This window comes from Hemicordylus capensis, chromosome 1 (assembly GCF_027244095.1).
Source record: "Hemicordylus capensis ecotype Gifberg chromosome 1, rHemCap1.1.pri, whole genome shotgun sequence".
Lineage (NCBI taxonomy): Eukaryota > Metazoa > Chordata > Lepidosauria > Squamata > Cordylidae > Hemicordylus > Hemicordylus capensis.
The window spans coordinates 103,749,098-103,770,016 of NC_069657.1; the positions used below are offsets into that span (position 1 = coordinate 103,749,098).

At 43.7% G+C, this 20,919-nt stretch overlaps 1 protein-coding gene and 1 long non-coding RNA gene across 7 annotated transcripts in view; one reads left to right on the top strand and one right to left on the bottom strand.

Moving 5' to 3' along the window:
• The window catches only part of GAS2 (growth arrest specific 2), a 172,507-nt gene that overhangs the window by 68,642 nt on the left and 82,946 nt on the right, over positions 1–20,919 (top strand). For all 5 annotated transcript variants that reach the window (XM_053266376.1, XM_053266387.1, XM_053266408.1 and 2 more), the window contains one exon: positions 9,223–9,364. In XM_053266376.1, the coding sequence (XP_053122351.1) occupies positions 9,223–9,364 (142 nt within the window). The remainder of the gene's footprint in view (positions 1–9,222; positions 9,365–20,919) is intronic.
• On the bottom strand, positions 9,624–14,903 carry LOC128332114 (uncharacterized). 2 transcript variants are annotated; one of them, XR_008310558.1, is made up of 3 exons: positions 14,522–14,903; positions 14,050–14,090; positions 9,624–11,048 (listed from the first exon to the last, which is right to left on the bottom strand). It is a non-coding gene; the product is annotated as an uncharacterized LOC128332114 (long non-coding RNA). The 2 variants fall into 2 exon arrangements; XR_008310557.1 differs by having other exon boundaries at positions 14,421–14,903.

Sequence of the window (20,919 nt, forward strand, 5' to 3'; positions counted from 1 at the left end):
GCCCCATCCAGACATTATAGAATGCAGCACTGGGGAGGAAGTCCCGCCTCAAGGTTGTCACACTGACTCCAGCTGGCTGCTCATAGTTACGGCACTGTTTGTGTGAAGAGGGAATTGCTGTAATGGTGATGGCTGGCGCTTCTGTGAGTGGCAGCTTCGGACAATCCAGATTGCCGCACATGGAAGCACTGGCCATCACAGTTATGGCACTTGCCCCTTCACACAAGTACTGTAACTGAGGGCAGCCAGTTGGAGGGGGTGAGTAAGTCAGGGTGGGACTTCCTCCCAGCTTTCCAAGCTATGACTAGGGATGTGCCCTAACTGCAGTTTGAAGCACAGTTTAAGTACTTTTTAAAGGAAATGAGAAAGGGAACTTGAAGAAAATGCCCCCCCTCCAGCTTCCTGCTGTGCATGTCCTCAAAAGCCCCAAGTGCCATCAGCATGCACATGGCACCCACTGTACCCAAAACATCTGAATGGAGCTTAAGAGTTTGAAACCACCAATTCCCAAAGCAGACCTAATACTTTACTGTCTGTGCAACCATCATCCTTTCCTAAAGAAAAGAGCTACTGACTTGCTTTCCCTGTTGCTGGAGTTCTGTTCCTACACCAGCGGTTCAGTGGATGGCATTACAGCTAATAACTCAGCAGAAAGCAGGTGACACAAGGGGCCACTTATTGAGCCCTTAGGAGACTGGGGGTGCTTTCAGAGGAAGGAACCCTTTGGATACAGCCCAGTGTCTCTGGCTTGGCTTCTCAAGCTGAGTGAAATGTAGGTAAAGTACAGGCTCTTGGACTATCTGTCCTGCCCTCCCGTTTACCTGCCCTGACATTTGTGTGTGTGTGTTCTGTTTTATGTGTGTGTTTCTTTAAATTTTAAGTGACCATGCATTCCTTTCTTGCACTGAAATATACAGTTCTAGCTGGACTAGTTTTTGTTTTTGTTTTAAATGAGTGAGCAGCAGCATTGGAAAGGCGATCTTGCAAATCTGGTACATATATGATTTATTGTAGCTACTATTGGAATTTCCTTAGAATTATGATTTTAGGGATGGTTGGACTTATTTATAATTATGGTTTCTTCCCCATTATACACTGTTTAAGGTGTTTGTAACAGCAAATTAATATACAAAATAAATAACTTCACTTCTCCAAGATTATTGCTCTTCCCAGTCCTACATGCAGATGAGATATACTGTATTACATTGTTGAATTTAAGACGAACATATAAGATCACCGTGAAAAGTCTAATGCAATTAAGATGTGTCTTGGCAATGCAGAAACCTCTTCCAGACATGTCTACAACAGGCTTTTTGTTAATCTCTGGGGTTCTTTCTTTCATTCTTCATTTATTTTAAAATATATTAACTGCCTTTCTAAACAAATGGCTACTGAAAGTGCCTCACAATAGAAAATGAAAATAAAGACAAGAACATTCAAAAATATAATACCACATATATAAAAATTCTGCTGTTAAAATTACTCAGGACAGCCATAAAACACCATATATTTCAAATGCCGGTCTGAATAAAAAACTTTTGAACTGAAGTCTAAAATTTTATGAACAAGAGCTTTGAGAGACCCAGTTCGTGGAAGCTGTTTCAAATTGGGCTGATTCAGACAAACGGAGGCTGCTACATGCAAACACATTTAAATAGGGCAGGACTGCACAACTTTGGCCCTCCTGCAAATGTTTTACTACATTTCCCATAATCCATGACTATTGTCACTGTGGCTGGAGTTGATGGGTGTTGTAGTCTAAAATTAACTGGAGGGCCAAAGCTGTACAGCCCTGAAATAGGGTTTTGTAGTGCATGTAGATTCTGTAGAGGGGAGATTCTGATTAACATCCATCACATGCGATTAAAGAATGTGCTGAGATTGCGTTGGGATATCCTTTAGTGACATTGGCTCATTTTTGCTGTGGCCCTGGCATTATTGTGTGCTATGACCGCTGTTCGTCTGAAGTGCCCCCTGGAAGTTCCACAACAGAAAGAAGCCTAGTTCTCTTTGTAGACAGGAAAGTTCTTCTCACAGCCAGTGAGAAGAGCTCCTGGGCTGTCTGCAGGGAAGGAGGATTAAGCATACCTTCCCTAAAGACGATTGGTTGTCAGTCCCTGGGTGGGCAGATCGCCCACCCAGATGAGCAGTGGCTCCCTCTGCAGCTCCTAGGGTTGGGGTGCCGGGATGCACCTTCCAGACCCCCAATAATGCATAATTGGGATCCCCCTCCAAGTATGCCAGCTGCAGCAAGCAGTCACGGCTGACACACAATTTAAAAATTGTGCGCTCACTCCCTTAACCTCATTTTAGCAGGAGGCTTCATAAGCGGGTTTGCCACCGTGTAGCCACCGGGATCGGATGCAATCCCAGGGGTTCACATGGGCGTACCGAACCAGGCTGGGCTCCCTTAGCCCAGTTTCCCACGCTCATGTGAGTATTTTCTTGGATATGATCTGTGACTGTTTACTTAAAACCTGTTAGTATGAAAGCTCTATGTCTCTGTCTTTCCCAGTCTAGTCGCAGTCCTAGGAGCTACCGAACATGATCGATTTCTGTGTCTAGGCTGGGTCCCCCCAACACCACCTCACCTGGGGGCAACTTAAAGATGAGAGATTCTCCTACCTGCTTTCTGGTTGAATCGCATGCCATGCGATTCTGATGTATGTGTGGATCAACTCATAGAATAGGCGGAGGAAATTCAGAGAATTAAATAGTACATTCCCCAGGCATAGGAAGCAATGTTTTTTTTAAAAAAGTCTGAGATGCTACGACTGTTTATTATTCTAGAATAGTTCAATGGTACTTTGATATAAATGATTAGCCATCCTATTTTGATAACCTAGGTGATTCAAACCTGAAGGGTACTTTTGCTGTGAGCTGCCTGGCTGACCACAACTCCTGCTGTTCTAGGGCTTACTTATTCAGAGGAATTTGCTGTGAAATAATGAAAGGATAATTTCTCTTTTCAGGATATTTAAAAATATGCTTTGAGACTCCCCAAAGCAAACATTTTAAAACAAAATTATGGAACTTCTTTTGGAAAAAATATTTCAATATATTTCTTTTTCCATGTGATTTCATAGCACCACAGTCCCTCTTGGGGTGCAGAAGTGAACCTGACCACATTTTTCCAGGCTTACATCATCTGTTTCACTCACACTTTCACATCCTGCATTAAACCTCCTGCATGCACATCAACAAGACAGGATTGTAAAAGGAGTGTAACTGGGGAACTGTTTTTTTTGTGATATTTGATAGGAGCAATTGTGTGCACTGCTGTTTTTGAGTAACTGTGGCTATACTCTACTATGTCAACAAAAGTCACTTTTGCCATATGGAGACCTAATTATGTCAGGATGATCTGTTCCAAAACACTTTGGAGAAATTTGAGTCATTTAAAGAAATAAATTTTTCAAAAAAAAGCATTTGAGAATCAAACCTTTCTTAAATAACAGTGTTCATATTTCAGAGTTAGAACTTACAGTTAACAGATTTGAGAATAATAAAAAAGACTTCTTAGTTATTTTTAGGTGGTTGGAAATTTATTAGGTGAGAAGAAAACATAGATATTTCCCTGCAGTCCTTCAGTATAAGTTTAATCTTACTTTTATTTAAGGGACTGAGTAAAATTCTGGCTCAACTAAAATGAAAGACAAAATGTCCTTTCCCCCCTCAGCAAATATGCCGGTAGGCATAGTTGAAGAAAACTGTTTCACAATGGTATTTGGGGCTTGAACACATGTTTGGCACTATTAATGGGAACTGCTCTTGTACTGTTCTGTTCAGAGAACATGTTTCACATTGAGTTGTGCCCTCAGGACCCCCTAAGCAGCTGCCACAAAAGTTAGCTATTTAGGATCCCCTAAGCAGATGCCACAACATTTACTGAACCCCTACACATTCCAGAGAGTTCTGGGGAATGTTCTGTTCAGCACACATATTTCATTTGGGGTACTGGCAAGTAGGGAAGTGTAAAAGCATTTTAACTCGAAATGGGCTGTTTTGAGTGTCTCGAGCAAACACCCTTGGAATTAAAGGGCTTGTTTTGAGCTTGGAACAAAACAACCCGGTTTTGATTCAAAACGTTGCAAGAGCCATTTGGGAGGCCTGTTTTTGACTTGCTGTTTGGTTTTGCTGGCACTGGCTTCCGATTGGCTTGCAATTTCCTTGCTTATTGGTTGGCTTGTTATCATATAAAGTGTTGTCATGGGCAACTGTGTCCCCATTGGCTGGGGGGAGATATGGAGAGCCCAGTTTGCAAAATTTGTGTGCACTCTGTGTGGACACTATGAGTGCAGCTTGTTCTGGCCATAGGGAACAATGGGGAAACTCAAGACATCCCATAGTCCACCATAGGTAGTTCCTAGGGACACCAAAGTGGGTTGTGTGGTAGAGCATGATGGGTGCTACCTACTACACAACCCATAGGATCCTATGGTAGGTGGCATCCATCATGACCTACCACACAACACACATTGGTGTCCCTAGGAGCAATGGGGAACAATGGGGTGTTTCGAGTTTCCCCATTGTTTCCTATGGCTGAAACACTCAAAATGTTTCAAGGTTTGCTCTGTCGGTTTGATGAAACCTTTCAGCCATCTGCATCCCCCCCCCTCCCAAGCTCTAAACAAAAAGCACAATCCATGTAATGCACATCCCTACTGGCTAGGCCTTTTGAGCCTTACCATTGTCCACCTTTCTTCTTTTGTGCCTTGACATTGACCACCATTCTTCTGTGTGAACTGTGTCCACCTTGCAGTATATCCAGCACAACCCAATGACTACACAGTTCAGGAGAATGGGGTAGTAGTGAGCAAATTTCTGTTCAGGGACACTTGTCTTCCAGTACTCGAGGAAACCCTGATAATTTTCCAAAGGACTCTAGGGTTCCCAGAAACATAGTCTGAAATACTCTTCTATATGATTTACATACACTGAAAAATATGGGCCCTTGTATTTGCTCTAAGCAAAAACAGAAGACAAACGATGGGTCTCAGACAAAGTAAACATCTTGCTAGTACACCCCCTGCTCCCTGCAAGACTACTTCTTATTTACTCAGATGTTGTTACAAACATTTACTTATAACTGCTTATTCATGGTGGCTACTCCAAGCAGTGAGTCTTTTATGTGGCCTGACCAGCAGAACTATGTAGTTTGTGTTCAGCCTATGTGGACACTATGCAATTTGCCTTCAGGTAGCCATGTGGAAGGTTTGATAAAGGAATAGAGGCAGAGAGGGTGTTGGAACAACTTTGTGATCTGTTACACACACAGTGACTTACCAAGTGCACTCTATTCACACATTATGTTCTGTGAACGTACAGTCGGTGTGCAGTGCACACTACAGATCTGTACACATGTATAGTTATTGACATGTTACATTAAACATATGTAGGGTAGTACACTTCCTATCTGTACCTGCATTTGAGGGAGCCTGTACCCAGGTTCATTTTCAAAGTAACCACATGTGCAGTCATTGAAATAATAATAATAATAATAATAATAGTAATAATAATTTGATTTCTATACCGCCCTTCCAAAAATGGCTCAGGGCGGTTTACAAAGAGAAATAACAAATAAGATGGCTCCCTGTCTCCAAAGGGCTCACATTCTAAAAAGAAACATAAGACACACACCAGCAACAGTCACTGGAAGTACTATGCTGGGGGTGGATAGGTCCAGTTACTCTCCCCCTGCTAAATAAAGAGAATCACCACGGTAAAAGGTGCCTCTTTGCCCAGTTAGCAGGGGACAATAGCATATACATGTGTGTGTGCAGACATCTCTATGCATGTGCAACATAATGTCTGAATAGGCCTTCCGTGGCCTTCATTTGATGAGGAGGCCTTTTAAAATGAATGCATGTATAGTTTTAAAAAAAGTATGTGTATAGACACCTGAATGCATGTACAACATAATGGACTGATTTAGACAAGACAGCCATCAGAACATATGGGAATGATGGGGTCAGGCTGAGAGGACATCCAGTGTGACATCAGCAGAAGACATCCTAATGCACTTTTGGCACATCCCTTTATTGTGCAAGGGGCCTGTTCATCTGAATGGCCCCTCTACATGTGCTTGCCAATTAGGGAAGTGCTTGAAGTGTTTTGGCACCTCTATTTCGAGGCGGCAAAACGCTTTGAGCTGCCGCAGCCAAATTGTTTGGGCGGGCAGCGGACAGGCACTTTAAAAGGAGGAAGTCAGATCTTACCTGCCCCTCCCTTGCTCCTCTGCCCCCATGTAGGGATGTGCACGGAACCACAGAAGCAGGGTCTGGCACTGGGGGGAGTGTGTCTTTAAGGGGGGTGGTAGTACTTCCCCCTCCCGCCGCTCTTCCCCCTCCGGTGCTGGAGTTTCCAAAAACATTCTCGGAGGGGGCAGAGTTCCTCCCTGCCGCCCCTGCCCCCGTCGTTGTCTGTAAAGGGTTAAGGTAGAAAGAGCTGGCGCTGCACATGCGCCCTTCGCGGCATGCACACTCGTCTTCGCCGCTGGTGTGCGTGCGCTGCAAAGGGCGCATGTGCGCCGCCAGCTCTTTCTACCTTAACCCTTTACAGACAACGACGGGGGCAGGGACGGCATGAAGGAACTCTGCCACCCCAAGAACATTTTTGGAAACTCCAGCGCCGGAGGGGGAAGAGCGGTGGTGTGTGTGTGGGGGTAAGTACTACTGCCTCCCCCTTAAAGACACACTCCCCCGCCCTGCCAGACCGCTGGAATTCCGGACTGGTCCAGAGGCCTTTTGTATGGCCCCGGACCGGTCCGTGCACACCACTACTTCTTACTTAGTAAAGTGGCATGATTGTAATTTTCTTGGCTTAATGTGCTTAATGTGCTGCTAGCTACCCACTGCAGCACCCTGCCTGTTTATGTATTTACAGACTGTCCTTCAACTGGGATGGGATGTCAACTGTAATTAGTTGGCCAGTAGCTGGGGGTCAGGTATAACCTCTTCAATTACATGTTGTTTAGTGCTGCCGCCCCCCACCCCAGCTCCAGTGTTTTGTGATGCTTCCAAGAATTATTTGGGCTGGATTTTTTTCACAAGTAATCAATGTCTGGACATAATGCTGGAAGCCTTTGCAGACATTGTTTGTGTTTCCCCTGTACTTGGCTTACAGAAAATCTTGAATTTAATAACCAGCTCCAGAACAGAAGCAGGTACACCATAAATCACTTTAATAGCCGAGCTGCACATTGTAGCATTTATTTTTTAGTCAGACTTGTTCAGGGATGAGAACACTTGGAATATTTACAGCACCATCACACTGATCTGCATACCCATATATGTCCTGGTTAGTGAATTTTTCTTCCAAAAAACTTAAAAATTCTGCAGGAAAACTGCAGATTTGTCCATCTTTAAAAGAGGGCTAAGAATATGTTTTAATCTCTAGACCTTATTAAAATTCAGTCTTGCAGAAGACTTGCTAGATTTTTAACTTGCCTAGGGAGCAAGAGGTTGCTGGTATGTTTCCCAGACTATGGGAAACACCTATGTTGGGCAGCAGCGATATCGGAAGATGCTGAAAGGCATAATCTCAAACTATACGGGAGATGGCAATGGTAAACCCCTCCTGTATTCTGCCAAAGACAACCACAGGGCTCGGTGATCTCCAGGCACAACTTTATGTTTACCTTTATGAGGGACTACAATGGAAAGGATGTCTGAAAAGCCCTGGTGTGTGAATGAAAAGCTGCATCTCCTTTGGATCCTAGTGGTATATTTTAAAATTCAAATTGTCTTATTGTTGTCCAACAAGTTTTAACACATCAATGAGCCCATGCACACAATTAGAGAATGGGCTCAGATGGGGTGAGTGGAGAAGCTTTGAAAAGCTTACCTCCCCTATAGATGATCCCATCCATGTTGCTGGGCAGCTGGATCGGCTGCCCAGATAATTGCCAGCTTCTGCCAGTAGCATGGAGGAAGCAGAGAGGTTTGGGGGCCAGAAGGCCCCGAGAACTTCCATAATTCTCTAAAGAGCCCCTGGTGGCGCAGTGGTAAAACTGCCGCCCTGTAACCAGAAGGTTACAAGTTCGATCCTGACCAGGGGCTCAAGGTTGACTCAGCCTTCCATCCTTCCGAGGTCGGTAAAATGAGTACCCAGAATGTTGGGGGCAATATGCTAAATCATTGTAAACCGCTTAGAGAGCTCCGGCTATAGAGCGGTATATAAATGTAAGTGCTATTGCTATAATGCACCGTGCTAGTGTGAGGTGCGTTATGGGGGAGCCTCTCAATGCTGGCCTGGAAGCTACTTGTGTGTAGGTGCTGCATGAAGCTGTGTGGCACCGGCACACAAGCATCTAGCCTGTTTTTGGGGTGTCTCAAACCCCAAACCCAGGCTAAGCAGAGGGCTCCCTAAGCGGGTTTGCTGCTGTGCGGCTGCTAGGAGCCACATGGCTCCTGGCAGTACACATGCACACCAAAAACTGGGCTGGGCTTCCTTAGCTCAAGTTTTGGTGCCCATGTGAACAGCTTCATTGTCTCCTCATTCTTGTTCTGTTCTTTTTCTCTCTCTCTTTGTTTCCTTTTTGAAAAATCTTAAACTGTATGCTGGTGTTGAAGGGACCATTTGTTTTTAAATTTTGTAAAGTGCCTAGTCTACGTTTAGATTCTTGCAGGGATCATAACTCATTGGTATTGCACATAAGACCCATTCACACGTTATGTTCAATGCACATAAGACCCATTCACACGTTATGTTCAACACGTGTACAATGAGTGTACATTGTATATGGGTACAGATCTGTACACAGGTACAGTCATTCACATGTTATGCTGAATTCAGCTACAGAAGTATACTTCCTATCTGTACCATGCATTTGAAGGGCCTGTATCCAGGTTCACTTTTAAAATAAACACAGGTACAGTCATTCACACAAACACAGTGTGCAGACATCGGTACACTCATACAGCATAATGTCTGAATCGGGCTATAGTTTGCCTGTATCGGGCACCCTGGTTTAGTTCCTGGTGATTTCATGTTGAAGAATGTCAGGTAGTAGCACCAGAAATGGCTTCTGCCAAATCTTTAGAGAGCTTCTGCTACTTTGGGTATACAGTAGAAGGCTTGGTGCAACAATGGTGTAAAGCAGGAATGGCATTGCATCTGTTCCTGCAACAATACTGTACTAAATTACTGTCCAAGTAATTGAAAATCCCCTGTCACCCAATCTGCATTTACAATAAGAGGGGCTTTTTGTTTGTCTTGCAGATAATGCCAGTGAGAAAAATTCCATGCAAAGCCAATGCACCGTCTGGATCTTTTTTTGCACGGGACAATACAGCAAATTTCTTGTCCTGGTGCAGAGATGTGGGAGTGGATGATACTTGCCTTTTTGAATCTGAAGGTTTGGGTATGTATCAAGTCTTACACATCAAAATTTTCATTGTATTATATTGAAGTATCAACTGTAGTTCTAAAAATTTCCATGGAAGCAGAATCAAATCTATTACAATAACAAGTTGGTTTTAAAAAAAGAAACATAAATAGAATTGCCTTGAGTGGCATATATTGTGGTAATTCACAACTGCTTTGTTTTTAGTGCTGTTCTTAGGTTTGAAGGACAGAAAAGGGAAGCAGATTTCCACAGACACTCAAATGAAATGGCTTGACTCTGATTTAATTTTGACTGTGGTCAGGGACAAATACATACAGATTCCAAAAAGAACAGTTTGTCTTAGATTCAGAATGCAGGTGACTTGCAGGATCAAATATTCTTCCATGTCAAAAGCTCCCTTCCTATTGAAAAGGAAAAGAAAAAGGATTCTGGCCCAGCCAATCTGCATTTGAATTTCATGCTCAGACCATAAACAAAACCTGAATGAACTAAACTTTAAGCAGCAAGACTAGGATTAACTGCAGCTTGCTTGGTGTTTTGCAATGTGTTTTAAAATCAATTTTTGAATTACAACTCCCATCATCCCCAGCCACAATGGCCAAAGGGAGATGATGGGAGTTGTAGTCCAACAATCTGTGGACCCAAGTTCAAGAACCCCTGGTTTAACTGAAATAGACCTGATATTACATTGGATAGTATTTACAACTTTTGCAGCATGGAGCTCCATCAGGGTAAGCTCCTGCTGATTATTGAGTGAGCTTCTGCTGCTGGGGCCCTAGTCTGGATATCACCCAATATTTATACAATTATGACAATATTTTATTTTTCTGGATGGCATTCAGCGCTTTTTCACTCCTGTGTCACATGTAAGCTATACCAGGGTTTCTTAACCTGGACTACAACTCCCATCATTGTCAGCCACAAAGGCCATATCTAGAGATGATGGGAATTGTAGTCCAACAACATCTGGGAGCCCAAGCTTAAGAAACTCTGAGCTATACCATACTTTTTCTTAAGAGTGTGTGAAAATGATTGTCGGTGCTTTATGTGTGACTGTGACAACATGTAAGTGCAAAAAAGAAGATCCAGTAGTGGTGTCTCTTGAGAATAAAAGCCAATAGCACTCATAGCTTTGAATTCATATATACTCACAACTATATTCACAATTTTGCATCAGATTTAAAAAATAAAACATTCAGAGTGGGAGAAGGCTACAGTGATTTCCCTGTTCTTCCCTGACCTTTTCCCAGCTGAAACATTAACAGGATTTGCTTCTTGAGTACCTTTGCACCAAGCGGCAACTATTTTAGCAAAGTCATCATCCTGATAATATTATTTTTTCCTGTCATACTTATGACAAATCTCTTTTGATACAAAATTTAGGACAACCTTTTGCCTCAAGATTGCATTTCAGCTGAAGATGAAGAGAATCAATTGTTTGGTTGGGACTGAAATAGAGATAAAAGTGAAAAGCTGTTGTGGTTGAAGACAAGTCTGTTTGTATGGAGCACTAAATGAATCCACTGTCCTGTCATCAAGAGGCTTCTGTTTTCTGCTGCTCAAAAGGTTTTTGAATGTGTGTAGCACTTATCTTGGTTGCAACTGATCTGTTTGTCTTCTATTTCGGCATTCTTTTTCTTTTCCTTGCATTTTTATTTGTGAGAAGACCATACAGTCCTTGTTCTGTCCTCTGCCATGACTAATAATTTTTGTAAATAAAATAAATAATTGTAATGTATGATGCTGATACAGTTATAATGCAGGGAGGGGCGCGTGGAATCTCAGTCTGAAAATGTTACACTGGCTTATGCTGACTTTATGTGCAAAGTAGATTTTTCTATGTATATTAGCTGTCATGACATGACCAAAATCTTCTTTCTGATTCTCCATGGAGGAGAGCAAGTACTTTTGTGGAAGGGCAGATGCTTGGCAAATTGGAAAATCCCAATCATCCTCTAAAAACCAGAGAAATCTGAACGCATATGGAGGTTGCATAAATTGATACCCACCAGCATATGTATCATAAGGTCAAAATATGACTTACTGAGTCATGGATATCATCTGTACTGTAGTCTCTTGATTTGTTCAGAACTCTGATAGGGATGTGCATGAATTGATTTTTTCAATTCGATTTGTGCCTGAATCAAATCACCCCTGATTCGTTTTGTGTCTGAATCTGTCACCCCAAATTACCCCAGATTCGATTTGGATTTGATTTGATTTGGATTCGGATTGATTTGAACCACTTATAAAGGTCCTAGGGGCGCCAAATTTGGGTGGTGGGTAGTTGCCTATAGGTGCCGCCTACCTCCCAAATTTCAAGGCAGTGGGGCACTCGGCTGATTTTTAATGATGTGAAAAGTTTTTACTGATTTTGTAATTCACCATAGGAAATAATGGGGATTTGAAGTCACCCTATCCTAACCCTAACATGGACCCCCTGCTTTCATTATTTTTTTTTAAAAAACAACCCTAATCTCTAGCCCTTGTAGAAGTAGAGTTATGGACAAAATATGTGATCACTATTTTTCAAGAGTTTGGATTCTTTGGTGTGTAATAACCTTTCCTTATAATGAATCCCTATGCAGATTCATTGCATACCTTCATTTCTTCTGTTCATTCTGACTGTCATTGGACAGTGCCAGTTGTCAACTGCCATGTGCCCACTACACAATCATTAGGAAGGGGACTGAAAATAAAACGGCTAATATTATAATGCCCTTATACAAAACTATGGTGCGACCGCACTTGGAGTACTGCGTACAGTTCTGGTCACCAACACCTGGGGATTTTTAGTTTAGAAAAGAGACTGCAGGGAGACATGATAGAGGTCTATAAAATCATGCATGGTGTGGAGAAAGTGGATAGAGAGAAATTCTTCTCCCTCTCCCATAACACTAGAACCAGAGGTCATCCCATGAAATTGATTGCCGGGAAGTCTAGGACCAACAAACGGAAGTACTTTTTCACACAACACATAATCCACTTGTGGAATTCGCTGCCACAAGATGTGGTGATAGCCAACAACCTGGATGGCTTTAAGAAGGGTTTGGATAACTTCATGGAGGAGAGATCTATCAACGGCTACTAGTCGGTGGGCTGTGGGCCACTTCCAGCCTCAAAGGCAGGATGCCTCTGAGTACCAGTTGCAGGGGAGTGACAGCAGGAGGGAGGGTATGCCCTCAACTCCTGCCTGTGGCTTCTGGCGGCATCTGGTGGGCCACTGTGTGAAACAGGATGCTGGACTAGATGGGCCTTGGGCCTGATCCAGCAGGGCTGTTCTTATGTCCTTATGTACACCCCCCCCCACACACACACACACCTGCAAGGCACTGGGGTACTCAGTTTGTTATTTAGGAATATTGAAGTGTTTAGATTCTTTGGGTCTAATAACCTTTCCTCATAATGAATCCCTATGAGGATTCATTATACCCTTCATTTCTTCTGTTCATTTTGACTGTCATTGGACAGTGTCAACTGCCATGTGTCAACTGCCCCCCCCCACTGGGGTACTCAGTTTATTTTTATTTTTTGGTATTTTTGAAGTGTTTAGATTCTTTGGTGTCTTTGTTACACACCTACATTTCTTCTGTTCATTTTGACCCCACTGCTTTGCAGGTGGGAGTGGGTAATTAATGGCATCCCATGTACCAACTACCCCCCCAACCCACTAGCCACTGTGTATTCAGTTTATATTTTAGGAAATTAGGGTTCCCAGATTTGGAGAACTTAAATATGGCAACACTATGTATCCAGCTACAGGTGAACCTCACCATTCGCAGTTCTGACATCGGCGTATCCACGTTTGGGTAATGGGCACCCAACCTTGGCATATGCTGACAAAAACTGGTTCACTAGGAATTAATTTTGCATAACTGCAGGTTGGGGGTGGCCAGAAATTACCTCGGAGATCACTTCCAGCCACCACTTTGGGAAAAGGAGCCATTTTGGTGCTCATTTTAAAACACACACATACTTTTCTGCAATTTTTCATGGGAAAATGGGAGATGGGGGACTTTGGGGGGCATTCCTGGAGAGATGGGGACCCATGGAGCATGGTAGGGCATATTATTTCCTCCTTTCTTGCCATTTTTTGCCAGTTTTTCCAGCTGCCAGGAACCTAACCCCCTATTTCCATTTTTTTAAATGCTCTGTTATCTGCGGTTTCATTATTCATGGAAATCTGCAGGAACAGAACCCCTGTGGATAATGGGGTGCATCTCTACCTCCTTTCCTGCTTTTTAGTGCTTCTTGATCATGGACCTAATGCAGCAATGACAGCTTGGTCTACTATGATGGATATCAAATGCTGTTTTCCATTTGGGAACTTTCCCACAAATTCTGATGTAGCAATCTTTTTGAGAAATGTAAATGGAAAATGGAGTTAATATCCTCCATAATTTTACTGGATCTTTCATGTAGCAACATTGGGGAAGAACACATTTTAACCTATTATATTATATAACCATGGAGCTGGATTGCAGGTCAGAGCAAGGATAGGATGCTAAACTACATGGAATTCATTTCCTGAAATTAAGTTATCCATTGACCATATACCTTTAGAAAAGAAGTTTCTATAGTAAGCATTTCCCTTCCATTTTCTATACTTCACATACACACTTGTTAAAATGACACTATGTACTCTTCTACATGCTAATGCTATTTGAATTAAGTAAATGCCAACAATTCTTATTACAAACCTTTCCTTCAGCTAGGGGTGAAAGGTGTGCTTCCCATTTACCTAGCAAATAAAAGCCAGTGAAGGAGAAAGAAAGAAAGAAAGAAAGAAAGAAAGAAAGAAAGAAAGAAAAAGAAAGATTCAGTAATGCTGTGAAATATGTTCATACATGGCATACTTGAAATGCTATTGTGTACAGTGCTTTCTGAAAGACCTCTGTATTTTCCTGACTGCATAGTTCTTACAACATGGTTGGTGGTTGCCAAGGCAACTGCGACTTTTCATGAATAGTAAGACAAATAGGTGTGAAAAATCTGTGTAAATTTTCAAGGCTACTGCAAATGTTCTCTCTTCCTTCTTTAGGTTCTGTTTTTGCTAAGCACCTTGACTTACCTGATATTCTATGCTTGCTTCTGTATTCTGCTTTTCTTTCTTTTTTATTTTTATTTTTAACAATGCTGTGTTATGTCTCTGTTAACTTAGGAAACAGTTACCTCTAACATTTTTTCCTGGTTTGATTATTTTCAGCCTGATCTGTTGCACTGCTGCCTGAAAATTTAGACCAAGATTAAGGGCCCCACCACTGATGCAGTGCCAAAGCAGGTGGCAGAGGCGCTCTAACCCCCAGACCTTGGGGCCTCGGTCCGTGGCCTCCAAGGTCGGGGGGGGGGCTCCAAATGCCATGGGGGCCTCCTGCAGCCACCCCAACCTGCCCGCCACAGCAAACCAATGTGCTTTTAAAAAAAAAAAATCACAGCCGCCATGCGGCCGAGGGGTGGCTGCCAGGGTGGTGGTGGTAAGCCGAGCAGTCCACCTCCTCCATCACCCCGGCGGCGGCGGTGGGGGGAGCAACCACTGGGCACGTTCTCTAGGCCTGGCAGCTGCCGTGAACTGTGAGGTGTGCCTGTCCAGTTCAGAGGCTTGTAACAATCTTCCTCTGAACTGCGCAGGCACACCTCACAGTTCACTACAGCCGCTAGGCCAAGAGGACGTGCCCAGCAGTCGCTCCCCTTTCTGCCGCCATGGGGGTGGGGAGAGGTGAACTGATCGACTAACCCCCTTGCCAGCCACCCCTCAGCTGCACGATGGCTTTGATTTTTTTTTTAACCACCTAGGTTTGCCACAGGAGACCCCCCTAAAGTAGGCTTGGGGGGCCTCGCGGTGGGGGGGTGGCCTTGTGGTGGCAGCGGGGGGGGGGGAGACACCTTGCGGAAGGGCTGGTCTGGGCACCACAATCACCAGGTGCACCCCTGGCAGGTGGTAATATGCCAGTGGTAAAACAGCCTGAATGTCACTGCAAAGGCAGCCATTGATAGTAAGAGCTGTTTTCTCTCCACCCCAAAAAGGCACTAATGTAGGGATGGTGAAGAAGGTTGAGATGGGGGTGCAGCCTACTTGTTATACTAAAGGCCTTTTTATCTTGTCACGGAAGGTCTTTGTGACTTCACATTAGCTATAAGAGATTTCAGGCAAATGTGCCAACCTTTGCTGTGACAGCACAAGCCACTACTTTGACCACTGTAGAAATGCAGGATCAGGTCTCCTGCTGTTTAGCAACACGTTCCCCAATTGTTATCTCCAGAAGGTCACTTGTTTCTCAAGGTGTGTTTAAAGAACTCTCACTAGAGCAGACTTGATTACATGATTAGGGATCACAAAGATGCTTTCCAAATTGCTTATCTGTCAGATGTAATCTTGGGTTCGTTTTTACTGGCAGGTGGTATTTTAGATACACACTTTTGCTCAGGGTTATTGTCAGGTTATGCTAGGAAGTTTGGTTATTGTGTGATGAATCAGAGATGAAGCAGGAGCTCCTTTTTATCCACTTCTTTCTTTTTCTTTTTAAATTTCACTTATGTATATAAAGAAAATCAAGGTTGAAGTAAGTTCAGGAAGTATCTTGGGAACAGGGATCACATAAACAAGCTCTGTGAACAAAAACAATTTTCTTTCAGGTGCAGTAAATGTGCTGCTTCCAGACCTTTATCTTGAACGGGCCCCACAGCATTTGATTTTCATCATGCTGAAAATGCATACAGTTTCTTTTTCTTTTTTTAACATTATAGCATTATCCATGGGACTTCTGCCTCCCCACATTGAACAGCCCCTGTGCTTTCAAAAGAGGCTTGCTAGGCTTCATGAGAAGCTGCTGTTTGAGTAACACAAGTTTCCATTGGGCACATGAAATGAATCACAACTGTTCTTGGGATCCTACCCCATATCCTTGCTGCAGAAAATCACACTCTTGGAGCGGGGTTTCACGATCCATGGGACCCGGTTTGGTGGGGTGAGCGGGGAGGGAGCCCTGTGCGGCCAGATTGGCCACCCACACGATTGCTGGCTCCGTGATGGAGCTGGCGGGGGCTGGGGAGCTCGGGGGCCGTGTGGCCCCCGGAAGCCCCAGTATGCCCTGCGCGAGCACACAGGGCATACTTGGGAGACCCCCGGAGTTGGGAGGTGGCTTTTTGCCTCCACTGTGGGGGTCTACTCGTGAGTCGGTGTGGTGCGAAGCCGCGCCATGGCTACGCACAATCTTAGGAAACCAGGTTTGCGGAGCGCTTGCTCCGCAAACCTGGTTTTGGGGCAGGGGTTCTTGAGCAGGTTACTTTTCTAACCCGATTTCCCCCGATCGTGGGAATAGCCCTTTGGTCTTCTGGGAAGAAGGAGGGACCTTCACTTCTTGACTCTTGGGACATATATGAATATATACATTACAAGTATACTGAGGACACCTTAGAGCACACATAGGCCTCCAAAGATAGGTCTGTTCTACTGGTTGATGTTTTGTGCCATTTATCCAATACAAATATTAATTGGTATTTACTGGCTGACCTGCAACACACCCCTATGAGGGTGAAGTAAGCGTTCTGTCCTTGTCAAGAGCCAGTAAACTAGATGTGTGAGAGGCTTGGCTTGCAGCAAGTGTGCACCCTGAGGGCTGCACAACCCTCAGGGACATATTCCTGGCAGAGAAAGGGCCTTTTGAGGGGAAGGGAGAGAAGTGGAAATCACTTTTCCCTCCCCTTCCACCTGTGCTGGACTGCAAGCCAAGTCAAGCCAAGCCAACCCTTGTATGAAGCTCGATTACTGACTCATTGAAAGGACAGAACTTTTTCTTTGTTCTCGTAAGGCTGTGCTACATGTCTGCCACTGAAAATAACCCAAAGTTTAACCCAGTGTTAGACTATTTACATTTTTGTTCACAGTTACACCAACAAATGCTAAAAATGCAGAGGAAAATTAGGACCATGAAAAGAAGGGATTCAAAAATCAACTTTAAAAACCCAACAGAGAAATAAAACAACTGTGTGGATTTGTTTTTACCCAGTCTGCTTATGTTTGCTGCAGCTCTGGAAAATTTCTGAGCGGCTTCTTGCAATGTCTTTGCAAAAATGTATTTTTTTGTCCTTTGAAAAAAGAGTCTATATCAAAACATGCTGGGAACAAAGAACAATCCATACAGCTGTTTTCTTTCTAATTAGGCACAGTAATCTTCTTCACATGTTCTAATTCCCAAAGCACAAGCAGGATGACTTACACATCACATACACAGCAGTAGATTCAATACTAACAGCTGCTTGTACCATAGCAAACCTCTGTCCCCAGCCCCTGCATGTCAGGAACTCAGTACTCAAATCCTGCAGGGTCAGGTTCTAGCAGGTGGCCTCAGAGGAGGAGGTGGGCAGGTGCATAGCACAGGCAAAAGACCAAAGCCAAGGTTGCTGTTGATATGACTGAGGTGAAGGCTGGCTATAATTGAGCAAAACAAGGAAGAAAAGAGACTAGCTAGTAAGTGTGGCCTCAAGAAAGTGGATAGCATGGAAATAAGCAGAGACACAGCTGAGTAAGCACAGAGAGGATGTGAAATGGTTTTCCTTAATAGACTGGATTGAGGATGTGCCACAGGGCTTGAAGCAATTGAATGGTTCTCTTCTGTCATGGGACTCCCAAGTTCAGGGGTTCTGAATAGCAATGTTCATTGCATGGCCTGAAATCTCTATTGCTTTATTCTCTGACTAGAGGGAAATTACCCCCCTCTCCCGGTTTGGGTACTCTTCGGCCAATTTTCAGCCTTCACCCAGCAGCCCGGCAGCCATTATTCAGGCCGTGCACCTGCACACATGGCCTCTGCATGGCCCGGGTAAAAAAGTTTTTTTAACAGAATTTAAATGTTCACGAACCCCCCCCCCCCCAAATGAACCTGTTTGTACATCCCTAAGAGGAACCACTGACCAACAATACTTCAATCTTGTCTGGATTGAGTCTCAGCTCATTCACCCTCATCCAGTCCATTACTGCATCCAAGCACTGATTCAGGACAGTCACCACTTCACCTGCATCTGTTGAAAGAGAGATATAGAATCTCAAGCACTTTGCCCAGGAAGGGAATATTGGACACAGGCCTATAATTGTTTTCATCCTCTGGGTCCAGACTGGGTTTCTTTAGGAGTGGTCAGATAATAGCTTGCTTCAGTAATCTGCATATTGATGACACCTCAAGCCAAATCTCCTGATGACCTCTCCCAGCGGTTTAATGTAGAAGTTAAACAGCATAGGGGAAAGAATGGAACCTTGTGGGACCCCATAGCATAACTGCCAAGGGGTTGAGCAGTAGTCCCCCAGCACCACCTTTTGGGAATGGGTCTTGCGGTAGGAGTGGAACCATCTCCAAGCAGTGCCTCTCACACCCAACTCGGCCAGCCTATCCAAAATGATACTATGGTCAATGGTATCAAAAGCCACTGAGAGATCAAAGAGAATGAACAGGGTTGCCCTCCCCCCTCCCCTGGCTCTTTCTCTGCATAGGCCATCCCAGAGGGTGACCAAAGAAGTTTCTGTTCCAAAGCCGGGCCTGAAGCCTGATTGAAATGGATCTAGATAGCCCATTTCCTCCAAGACTGTCTGGACATGCTCAAGCACCTTGCCCAGGAAGGGAATATTGTACACAGGCCTATAGTTGTTTTCATCCTCTGGGTGCAGACTGGGTTTCTCTAGGAGTGGTCAAATAATAGCTTGCTTCAATAATGCTAGGATGACTCCCTCTCTCAATGAGGAGTTTAGAACCTGCTGGACCCAGCTAAAAATTCCATCCTTGCTAGATTTAATAAGTCATGAAGGACAAGGGTGGAGCATGCACACCTCTCCCAGTGATCCTGCATCAGCCATAGTGTCGAACTCACAGTGAATGTGAGTGACTTTACCTTCAAAGTGCAGTGCAAATGCATCACAGCGTGCTACCAAGGGTTCAATTGCATCTTGCCCAGATGTTGAGCCACTCTTCCCCTCTTCTTATGTAAATGAGACCCCACGCCATACCTTCCCTTACATGTTATCACTCTAATTAAAGCACCCCCAGCTCTCCCCAAGTTCACGTCCTCACTTAGGCACATAATTAAAACAGCTTTAAAAAATTACTTCCAGCCAGCAGAGTGGAACACTCCCTTCCTGCTAAACCCCTGCTAACTGGGCAAAGAGGCACCTTTTACTGTGGTGATTCTCTTTATTTAGCAGGGGGAGAGTAACTGGACCTATCCACCCCCAGCACAGTACTTCCAGTGACTGTTGCTGGTGTGTGTCTTATGTTTCTTTTTAGAATGTGAGCCCTTTGGGGACAGGGAGCCATCTTATTTGTTATTTCTCTTTGTAAACCGCCCTGAGCCATTTTTGGAAGGGCGGTATAGAAATCGAATTATTATTATTATTATTATTCCTCTCTCCTCTTCCCTCTGCTGAAGCTGGTGTTCTCACGTTCAGCCTAACCCAGGCTGGGTTTCCCTAGCCTGGGTTAGGCTGCACAAGAGAACAACCTCAAAGAGATAGAAGACCTATTGCTAGGCCGGCACAAAGGCAAATGCATCTTTGTATGGAGCATGTACAGAGAAACATTGCTTCCATTTTCTTTTGGTGGTACTGGTCTTCTGGTATGCATGCCTCTCTCCATTCTAGATGCCAGGAGACATGCCTCACTGGAAACTCATCATGAACAAGTGATGGGAGATGGAAACTGCATTTTTGTTGTTGGGTTTTTTTGGTCTATCATGATCAAAGATTGGTCATGATTGGGTCACCTGATAAAATCTGAGGCTCAGTCTGAGTATCTCTATTGATAAATATTTGTCCCTTTCTTTTTAAACATGTGTATTCTGATGCAGCCTGTAGTGTACTTTGACATAAATATGTTAGTTGATTCTGCACCTACTGAGTACAACTCCCTGAGATGCGAATTGCAGCATTTGAACCAGAGGACGTATGTGACTACAAATAAAGCAAAATGCTAAGAGAAGTTTTCATTATATGCTGTTTATTTATTTATTTATTCATTCATTCGATTTCTATACCACCCTTCCAAAAATGGCTCAGGATGGTTTTATCTTAATATAGTTCTCAGTGAGTTGCTGCATTCAGCCAAAAACTTCTGTTAACCTCAGTGGGTGTTTTGATGGGATAGATGGGTCTTTGGCTTGCTCGCTCTATGTATCTAAAAATGCTCTCAGCTTTTCATTTTTATGAATATGACTATGCTATGTTATTGAATGGTTGTAGGATCTGGAATCAATGAACACACATCGATTTCTTCAAAGAATCTACTCAGCAAGAAAAGGGTTTGCCATCAGTTATGCCAGCATGCTAATGTGTGCGATTTATAATTTGGAGTGTTTTGAGAATATTATTTTTTCATCCTTGTGCTTGTGACACTAGTGTACACCTATGCGTTTGTATTGCATACATCTGTGACACTGACTTATTTTGATGCAACACATTCAAATATAATTGCTTTTTAAGCAGAGTTAGTTGTGTTTTTAAAAACCCACAAGGTCCACCACAGACACCACAGTCCTCTGTTCTACCTCCCCTTCACCTTTTTGTTCCATTGTAGCATTTATTATAAGAA